This window comes from Octodon degus, unplaced genomic scaffold (assembly GCF_000260255.1).
Source record: "Octodon degus isolate 3935 unplaced genomic scaffold, OctDeg1.0 scaffold00247, whole genome shotgun sequence".
NCBI lineage: Eukaryota > Metazoa > Chordata > Mammalia > Rodentia > Octodontidae > Octodon > Octodon degus.
The window spans coordinates 1,574,869-1,585,952 of record NW_004524823.1 but is presented as its reverse complement, the minus strand read 5'-3'; the positions used below and the strand labels follow the sequence as shown (position 1 = coordinate 1,585,952).

The 11,084-nt window shown below is 32.1% G+C and overlaps 1 protein-coding gene across 1 annotated transcript in view; it reads left to right on the top strand.

Annotated features, from left to right (window-relative positions):
* Positions 1 to 11,084, top strand: part of Si (sucrase-isomaltase) — a 102,850-nt gene that overhangs the window by 6,712 nt on the left and 85,054 nt on the right. Inside the window, exons 3-11 of the mRNA XM_023706259.1 lie at positions 2,094 to 2,211; positions 2,516 to 2,625; positions 4,112 to 4,263; positions 5,776 to 5,947; positions 7,162 to 7,261; positions 8,127 to 8,239; positions 9,425 to 9,550; positions 10,075 to 10,206; positions 10,294 to 10,413. Of these exons, the coding sequence (XP_023562027.1) occupies positions 2,094 to 2,211; positions 2,516 to 2,625; positions 4,112 to 4,263; positions 5,776 to 5,947; positions 7,162 to 7,261; positions 8,127 to 8,239; positions 9,425 to 9,550; positions 10,075 to 10,206; positions 10,294 to 10,413 (1,143 nt within the window). The remainder of the gene's footprint in view (positions 1 to 2,093; positions 2,212 to 2,515; positions 2,626 to 4,111; positions 4,264 to 5,775; positions 5,948 to 7,161; positions 7,262 to 8,126; positions 8,240 to 9,424; positions 9,551 to 10,074; positions 10,207 to 10,293; positions 10,414 to 11,084) is intronic.

Here is an 11,084-nt window from a genome sequence, read left to right as displayed (position 1 = left end):
TTCACTCCACTACATCCTCTGGCATGATGCTATTGTCTTCTGTTCAGCTGACAATGCACTGAACCCCTGAAATCTTTAGTCAAATTAAACCTGCCTGCTTTAGGTTTTATGTGTAAAGCATTTTTTTTTTTTCTCAGCAACAGGAAAAATGACCAAAAACAAGATCTACAGAACTGAACTTACATAAATACCAAATTTTTCATAAAATATACTAAAACTGATAACATTAAAAAGTCAGAAAGGGAATATATAGTTTACAACCAATAGTTTGGTTTGTATATGCAGTGAATTAAATAATGTTTTCCAGAAACCCAATGTACACCTGAATTGTTAGAATATGACTTTATTTGGAAATAGGTTTTGGGTTTTTGCAGATGTAACTAGTTAAGTTAAAGTCATACTCGATTATAACATGGAATAGACACCATCGCTTGTTCTTTTATAAAAGAAGAGGGCCATATACAGATGAAGAAGAAAGGCAAGCAATGGGGGCAGTATTGGAGTGGTATACTCAAAAGCCAAAGAATTCCACTAGAATTTTGTGTATCTTCAGAAGCAGCATGACTCTCCTAACACCTTACATTAGAATTTATAGTTTCCAGAGATATTGTTTTAATTCACCTATTTTCCTGGTTGTTATGGCAGTTCTAGAAAACTAACAATGTGTATTTTGAGAAATTTAATTTGCATGTATTTTACTGTGGTTTATTTTGTCAAAATGCAATTATTCTGTGCTTATTTCTTTCCTGTGTTTCAAAAGTACTTTTTATACCTTTCCAAATTACTATATCTATATTTAATTCTACCTCTTTACTAATACTTTTGCAAAACCAGACAGAAAATTGCTGAAAATGATAACTTTTTGTTACAATGACTGCATTGGTGGGAACTTTAATTTTTTTTTATTCATTTTAATGATGATGGAAAATTTTTTAAAGGTAAGCTAGTGGTAAAATTATCTTCACAAAAATTGACACAAACACTAAATTGTAATAGGTATCCACACTAGAATTGTTAGACCCAATTCCACTTGTCTTTGCAGTATATATGTATGTATGTTTGTATGTATGTGTGCAGTGTGTGTATCTAAAGCCATTTTTATTCAAAGTAGAAATAAGAGAGAGGTTAACATGAAAGATTTAAGAGGGGCTAGGGAGATAGCTCAGTAGAATAACTGCTTGCCTGCCAGCACAAGGGCCTGAGTTCAATCCCCAGTTCTGCCAAAAGAAAAAGATTTAAGATGTATAATGCAATGTACTAATTGCATACTGCAATTGCTTACTACACAGGTACTAATAAAGACTTTCGCAGTTACTTTATTTGGCTTAATATGGTACTTTTAATATATTTTTATTAGACACGATAAAAATTATAACCCTACAGGAAATAAAATTATGAACATGCAACACAATGTTAAATTTTAGTATTAGGAAGTTTTTCAGTGATACACTATTTTATTCTTTTCTTTTCTTTTTTGAAGACAGGGTCTAGCTATGTAGTACAGGCTGGCCTTGAACTCATAGCTATTCTTCTGCTTCAGCCTCTGAGCTCTGAGATTATAAGCATGCGCCATGCTTGGCTGTATAATATATTTTAATACACAGTATCACCATATTATTCAATGTTTGCATAGACATTTATGGTTTTACACCAATACATAATCTTTCCATACAGATAATACAATTTCTGACTTTAGTATTTTTTCATTATTGAATATATTTGTAGTAATTAGCTGTCACATTTGGCATGTGAACCATTTAGAAGGGATAAAACAGTTAACTGTTAAACTAATAAAACTCTAAAATATGAATCTTAAACTTTTATGTGGAATTTAATACAGGTATTTATTTTCATCTCGAAAACTTCATATTCTTGATATATAATAAGTAGAAAATAAGTGCAATTATCTGGGGTCCTATAATAATTCAGTTCATCCACTGTCTTTATGTTGTCTCAGCGAAAGTAATTTTCAAAAATGACATTTTGCCATACTACATATTTGAAGAAATAAAGCAGTCATTCATTGAAAAGAAAGCACCTGACATCTTTGGTAATGACATTGATCAAACTCTCCTTCGAAAATGTCTTGCCAGGCCACGTGTGCGCAGCGGGGCTGCTGCTGGAAGCCGTGGAACAACTCTGTCATTCCGTGGTGCTTCTTTGTGGATAACCACGGCTACAACGTGGCAGAACGGAGAACCACAAATGCTGGTGAGCACTTCCTCACGCTTCAGTGTAATATTTTCTAAGTGAAAGATAAATCCAAAAGTTGTCTTTGAAAAAATGTCTTAAAATCAAATAAGAAGTATGCACACCAAAATGTTTACATTTATTGTACACTGTTGAGTATTTACTGTTTTCATTGTAGTTTGAGTTAAATAAAAACTTGTGTTTTTGCAAGTTAAATAAAAATGCATTATTTATAATAAATGTATTACTATACATGAAAATATATTTAACAATTGAATCTTTATAATAATGTTAACTCATGCCTGCTTCATATTCCTGGTTGAAGGACTTGAAGTCAAATTGAATAGGATCTCCTCTCCTACTCTATTTGGAAATGACATTAACAACATTCTCCTCACAACTGAAAATCAGACAGCCAATCGTTTCCGGTTCAAGGTTTGGTTTTTGATCTTTCTTTCTTTCTTTCTTTCTTTCTTTCTTTCTTTCTTTCTTTCTTTCTTTCTTTCTTTCTTTTTTTTTTGGCAGAACCAGTTATTGAACTCAGTCCCTTGTGCTTGCCAGGGAAGTGCTTATTCCACTGAGCCATCTCCCTGGCCCCTTGCTATTTCTATAGTAGACTGAATAATAAAACACATCATGTGAACATACTTTTTGACCTATTAATATATTTTACTTCTTGAAAAATATTTATTTTAAAGCAGAGGAGTAGTTCCTGTATTTGTTATACTTCTTAAGCTTGTTTTCTCAAGTATAATTTAGGAATATTATAATAAATTTTATTATATATTTATATATTATAATAAATTAGGAATATGCATGCTCCTCACATGCATAGTTTTAAAATTTTAAATAATAGTTTCCATGTATAGTATTTAATATACTATTTTAAAGGGTGAAAATTGAATGAATGTTAGTATTTTCTTATTTCAATTCTAGGCTGTGATGGAGTGCTTTTTAAAATTTAATATGAAAGTAATTTAATAGTACCATAAGAATGTAATTTCGATTCACTATATATTATAGTCATTGTCACTTCATTGTTTTATTGTATTTGTATATTTTTTTAACTTTGCATTACTGGGTATGGAACTCAGACCCTCACACTGAGCTACATTTGCAGCCCTTTTGTTACTTTTTATACTGAAGTAGGATCTTATAAATTCCTGAGTTTCCCAGGCTTGGATTGAATTCCTGCCTCCCCCCCACGCCGACCCCCTTCAGAGTACTAGGACTGCAGGCGTGTACCACCACACCTGGCTCTCTGCTTGACTTTGAAAAAAAAAATTGTCTCTACTGTTTGTAGCAAATAGTTTAGAGGCATAATTTTTTTTTTTTTTTTTTTTTTAAATTTTCAGATGAAAAATTATTTGTATATTTTCATTTTACCAACAATTTCATAAGAATTATGAGATTTTAAAATTTTATGTATTCATTCATTTTTGCAATGTTGGGCACTGTTAGGAGAGTGATCAACTCAGAGTTACATCTCCAAGTCTCAATTGCATGAAATAAAATTGAAAATTTTTGTGGGCACAACTATGGAAGAGGATGAAAACTAAAAAAAAAGAAAAAGAAGAAGAAGAAGACTAAGAATAATTAAGTTCATAAACATCTACTATTCATTAATCAAAATCAGATATTGCTATCACGGAGTTTTTATCAGTTCATAAAACTCTTACTTGTTTTGCCATATGAAACTTTAAAATTGAACTCAATATTTTTATTTCTTGACAATATATATGGCTATCTGTGCACAGCCACCCATTACTTTAGAATTTAGATGGTGACAAGCTAAAAGCTCTTGTCACAATTTGCTAAATATATTATTTTTTTATTTAAATTTCAAGTCTATAATACAAAATTTTAAAATAAAAACAATTGTTTTGAACCATACAAAGATAATCTATTTCAATCTTTGCAGATTACTGATCCAAATAATAACAGATATGAAGTTCCTCACCAGTTTGTAAAGCCGCACAATGGACCCGCAGCTTCCAACACACTCTACGACGTGCAAGTTACAGAAAAGCCTTTCAGCATCAAAGTGATCAGGAAAAGCAACGGCAAAATTTTGTAAGCAGGAATTTTATTTTATGGTTATATGAATTTAAGTAACTGGTCCATTCTATCCTATTTTTATAGAATAATACTACCTGAAAAATGCATTAAGAACATTTTTGTGATGAGAAAGTTGGTACAGCAACCAACTTTGAGATTTTGATGAGAAGAGGATCTTAATTCCTGCTCATGAGATACACTGACATGTGAATAATGTGAAAATACCAATTGAAGTGAATTAAATGTGCAAATGAAGAAAATCACTGACATCACAGCCTTGCTATATTTTTGTAAATGCAGATTATTGCTGTATATTATTCTCATTGTTTATCACACTGTGCTTTCAGTCCGTGATATGATTGGTCGATATTTGATGGTGTCTTACTTTATATGGTAATATAAAATATTTTTAGACATATGAATTTAAATCTATTCTGAGTATCTTTGTTTAGAGCCTATCAGCTGCATGGGGGGGGGGGGGGAAATATGTACAAGGAGTTTAGACATTCCCTGAAAATTAAAACAAAGTGCTATGTAGTCCCAAAAATGTCTATTAAGCAATAATCAAAAGCAAATCTCAAATTATATTCTCTGAAAGTAATTTAATACTTTTGCAATTGGCTCTGTGCTATAAGACAAAAATACAACTCTACAGGTGGAAGCTACAACAATCAAAATCAGATGGTAGAATGGTGGTGAGGATTACCACCTGGGAGTACTTGTTCTTGGTGCATCATAAGGAGCTGTTGATTAAACAGCTACATAGGAGTGTAGGAGAATAAAATTTCAAATTTCGTTGCACATGAATTTAAGAAATAATTATTTCACATATATTTCCAAATTGCTAAGAGAATAGACCCTAAATGTTCACCCCATACAAAATTACATATGAAGTAATGAATATGTTAATTAGATTCAGTCATTCAATAACATATATAAAAGAATCACATTGTACTTCAGAAATATGTGAAATTGTAATTGGACAACAAAAACAGAACATAGTAAATGCAAGAAAGGGCATTTAAAAAGTCTGCATAGTATGTACAACTAATTCCTTTTTCCATTATTTATATGGAATAATATGTATTTATATGGAAGTCAATCTCAGTACACAAGTGAAAGGTGTGAAAGTCACTATAAGCTAGATTAGAAATCGTCCCTGGAGTGCGGCAGATACTGGAAACCTGGAACTTTTGTCTGCTAACTGTGACCTCTGAAAACATGATTTTATTCTTTCAGTGTGTGTTATCTATGAAATTGTAAATAACCGTAGTTTTGTGTGAGGGTTGTGATGACGCATAAAGAAGAAAATGCACGTGGAAGTATTATAGTCATGGTCTTGACAAAAATCATATTGATTAATAAATACGTTTTGATTATGTCCATATTTGTATTGTTTGCAAATGTGACCACATATCACATTGACATCTGTGCCACTAAATATTCTGTATGATGTCAACCTAAACAAATATTTGATGGAATATTTTGTATGTTTGTAACCATTTAATTCTTTATTTCTTGGTTCAGATTTGATACGAGCATTGGTCCTGTGGTGTACTCTGATCAGTATTTGCAGATTTCAACCAGACTTCCCAGTGAATATATGTATGGCTTGGGGGAACATATTCATAAGAGATTTCGCCATGACTTATATTGGAAAACATGGCCCATCTTCACGCGAGATGAGCTTCCTGGTGACGTAAGACATCCTTGTTATCAATGAAACCGTTGTATTGAACTAAATGTCCTACTTCAAGTCATCATTCAGTTGTCACCAGTTAACTTTTTTTGGCTATTAGAGGTGTTTAATACATAAGCTTGCTTAAGCTTCATTGATGAATCCCAAATTGATTTCATGAATGTTTGAATAAGGTAATTTCAATGTGTGATTGTTTTTCTTTCTTTTTCTCTTTCATAGTTTATTATTCATTTTATAGTCACCTTCATATTTAAATCCAGCAAGCTAGAATAATTCCAAAAACTACGTTTTAAAGGATATAGTGTAATGCTATCTTTTGGACATCATTTTATCCGTCTCTAGGCACTACTTTCTGATCTACATGGTCATCTTTTGTAACTTCAAATTTTTGTGAAGGAGTTGATTTTGTCTCTCTGAAATTTGAGATAGTTTATCATTCATAAAATATATCATTGAAGGCATATCTGAATTTCCATCCTGTGAAAACTTCTTTTAAATTCTATGCAGGGATTATCTTTACTTTGTTACCCATTTTACACACACACACACACACACACACACACACACACACACACATAATTGTTGGCTATTTCATTCTGAAAAATGAATGTGAGCAATTTTTTTAGGAAGATTCCCCAGGGACAGACTCCTAATACATTCTTCCCAACTCTGTTTTGATACCACTGCTCTCTGTACTAAATAGCAGGCTGAGGACCTCCTGCTTTTCCACACACATTCCTTCTTAAAAAATCCTATGTCAAATGCATTAGGAAGGTTTTTCCTTTTGCCTCATCAGTGTCTTCATAAGCCGCTTCCACTAATTCAGCTCTTCGTCAACCCTCAAGAAACCAATTGAGTGTAGTCATCTGTGTTTGGTGGGGTGGCCATAACATCCGATGAGTGAGCATATCATTAGCTAGGATAAGTAGGTTACCATGGTAATTTAACTCTAATAAAGGAAAAAGAATAATAAATACTCTATTACTATCACATAAATTATGTTATATGTTGTGTGTTCATGTAAAATTATTAATTAAAAACTTTGTGCTACCATATATACATAAATATATATATATATATATATATATATATATGAAAATAGTATAAAAATAGGAGTAAAGAATAAAAACAAAAGAGTTGGGGAAGGTCAATTTAACATAATAACCCTTACTCCAAATGTATAATAAATTCTAATTTTTATCTTTGTCTTATAGAATAATCATAATTTATATGGCCATCAGACATTCTTCATGGGCATTGAAGATACTTCTGGAAGATCATTTGGTGTGTTTTTAATGAACAGCAATGCAATGGGTAAGAACATTTACCTGATCATGTGATAAGGGAAGATTCCACTTGACATGTTGAAGTGTTCTATTTATCCCAGGCATGGATATTAGGTGCCAAAAGATTGAAATCAGTGGCCAATAAAATTTTTCCCATCCACATTTTTATTTTGGGCCAAGAATTCTATGTTGTAGCCAACAGCTGCTTTCTTTGGCCTTAGACATAATGTAGAACTAGATCTGTAAAAATTAGTGATGTCCTTTCTGACAGCTAGTTTTGTCAAGATGCGTTCATAGGGTACTACTTCTAAAAATATGATTTCTATGTGATAAAAATAAGAGCAATGTGTAGTAGTTCATTATGATTCAAAGAAATATAAGATATTATGGCCTTTAAAATGTGAGTAGAATTTAACAAGTGAAATAGCGATAATAAACTGTATGAAGATTAATGTCCTAGAAGGAGCAGTTATGCAGTTAATGCAGAAAACAGCTAGAATCAAACTTTCGATTTTTTTCATAGAAACTAATTTGTAGCAACTCAATCTTTCAGAGAATCTTGAAATAATTAATGGAGATGTTAGAAAGAAAGTATTAGGAAGAATCCTGTTTGTTGTAAAATGTCTAGACTTTACTCACCACTATGAGATTTCTGGGGGAATCCTTGCCAGCTCTGTCTGGGGAGATTCGTCTCTCCTATTACGAACATCATACATGTCTGCGTACTACTTCTCCTATAATGTGAACTGTACACCTGATGTCTTATTTCTCTTAATTATTGAAAATAGTGGAAAATAATGTGGTTAGCAGAAAAGCACTTTACATAAATGCTATGATCATCTTATTGCTATTTTTTATAATTTATATGTACTTTCCCTATTTTTGTTTTGTAGAGATTTTTATTCAGCCAACACCAATTGTAACTTACAGAGTTACTGGTGGCATTTTGGACTTTTACATCTTCCTGGGAGACTCACCAGCACAAGTAGTTCAACAGTATCAAGAGGTGTGTTTCAGGCCTACTTTATATAAAAGTATTTTATAGTCTATTTTCATCTAACAAATATATTTCATTATCACTTTACTTTATATATCTGGAGAATCTTGGCTACACATATTTCAAATCTTACATTTTGCCATGCTGAATATTGCCTTAAGAACTTTTGTGGTGAGCTATATTTGTATCCCTTTTTATTTTTACTTCTATTTTTATTTTGATATGGGTTCTTGCTACATTGCCCTAACAGGGCACAAGAGTATATTCCTTTTGGCTCAGCTTTCCCAGTGCTGCGATCACAGATGTGTATCAAAATGCCCTGATAAACCTCACCGTTTTAAAGATGTAAGTGTATATTTTACCCATACATACTGTATATAATGTTATATACATTCAATGTCTGCCTTTTTAAAGACATTTTAAAATTCAAGACAACTGAATTCAGAAGTGAGATTACTTGGAATTAATGCATATTAAACCATTGCTTTTTGATGACTTGCTTTGGGGAGATAAAGCATCAAGAAGAATCTCTTAACACTGAGAACAGGAAATAATAGTGCAAATTATACATAGTTTTGATCAAACTACTGAGACAACAGTACAATTTCCCTTTTAACTTTTTGTTGTTAATCTTCTATTGTTTTGCATAATTTTCCATGATAGATAAAATATCATAGGCAATTGTTGTTTTCTTCAGTATTGCACTTTCTTTCTTTCTATTTTTAAAAATGTGTTTGGTAGTTACAGGGTCTCACTACACAGCTGGGACTCGTAGTGATCCTCCTGCTTTCAGCCTCCTCAGCGCTGGGATTATAGGCATGTGCCACTATGCCCAGACTCTAGCAGGGTCAGCCCACCCTGTGGCTGTGGCTGGTGTGGCTTGTGGTGCCGAGTATCGAACCACAGTCCCTATGGTTGCTAAGCTTGCCTAAGCAGGCACTTTAGTCCACTGAGCTATCTTATCAGCCAAGCACTGCATTTTCTAAATTAAAAAAAATGCACAACATAAATTTCTAATTATTTTTTTAATTATACAGGAAAAATTTTAGAATAAAGATACACTAAATCTTTGTTTATAATTTTAATTAAATAATACTAGAGACACAGCAGTATAAAGAGCCCATTAATATTACTGATTAAGGTTAGAAATATTTTTCTTCTTTGAAGCTAATTAAAACATTAATTTCTCTCAAGCTCATTGGACTACCAGCAATGCCAGCATACTGGAGTCTTGGATTCCAACTGAGTAAATGGAATTACTCGTCACTAGATGTAGTGAGAGAGGTGGTAAGAAGAAACAGGGAAGCTGGCATACCATATGTAAGTAGAATGATGGATTATGGGAATATATACCTCAGGTTGAGCATTGTTGTATACTAATAGATGTGGCTAATTGTCAGATATATACAGTGTATGTGTATATGATTAAAATGCTACTTTTAATGATGAAGTGCATTGGATCAGTGCCCTTACTTATTGCTTGTAATATATGTGCATTTTTGAACAAATGATCGATGGTTATCTTTTTTCTAGACCAGAGGATGTTTAGCCATGAACAAAATTGCATCAATATTTTCAATAGTCCTTATTTTACTGTGTGTTTTAGTAATATGAATATTTAGAAAAATCATACCAAAAATATGAACAAGCATTTAATATTTGTACATTTAAGAAGTAGGAAACTACTTTTATAAGTAATCGTTTCTTTCATAACACCAAAGGAAAATGAGTTAACTTACCTTTAAACCACTTTTTTTATAATACAAATTCATTAGCATTAAAATTTCAATCTACTAGAGAATTCTATTAATACCATTATTGAAATACACTATGCTAATTTTCAGGATACACAAGTGACTGATATTGACTATATGGAAGATAAGAAAGATTTTACTTATGATAAAGTTGCATTTGACGGCCTCCCGGCTTTTGTTGACGATTTGCATAGCCATGGACAGAAATACGTTCTCATCTTGGTAATGAAATTTTTTACATTTCTATTTTCTTATATGATGGACTTGTAAATATGTAGGCTTTCTATAGTTTCTGCTTTCTATTGTCAGGATCCTGCAATTGCTATAAGTAAACTTGCCAGTGGAGAAGCATATGGCGCTTATGACAGGGGAAGCGCCCAAAAGGTGTGGATAACTGAGTCAGATGGAACTACGCCACTGATTGGAGAGGTAAATTATGTGCATTAAGCTTGTGTGTATCTGATTTCCTATTCTGTTAAGCCAGAATGTCTCATAATGTGTGTTTCATATTTGCTTTCTTCCTCCTTCTTCCATTTTCAAGAGAAAAAGTGAAAAATAGCAATAAATCAGTTTCAAAACAGGTTATTAAGAGAGTAGCAATAATTAGTGCACAGCATATTCCATAATTGTTGTTCAAGGTACCACATATAGGCATGAAATATTGCACAAACAGTATTAGCACACGTCTTTCTTTTCAACAAACTAAGAGATACAAATTGTACAACTATCTTAACTATGATATATATATATATATGTATCATATATGTATATATATTTTTCCCCTTTTTCTTCCTTCCTCACAGTTCTTTTGCTTTTCTTTTGGAGTGTTGCTTCCCTACCCTATTATCTATTTTATAATTTTTATCTTATTTATTTTTTCTGTTTTTCACACTAGTCAGGGAATACGATGTTTATACATGTGCATCTGATTTATTTCACTTATGAATATGTTCTTGAGTTGCATCTATTTACCTGTAAAAGTCTTAATTTTATCTTGCTTTATGGCTGATTAGTATTCCATTATATGTAAAAATGCATCTTTTATATCCATTCCTTAATTGAGGGGTATTTGCCTTGTTTCCAAGATTTAGCTATGATAA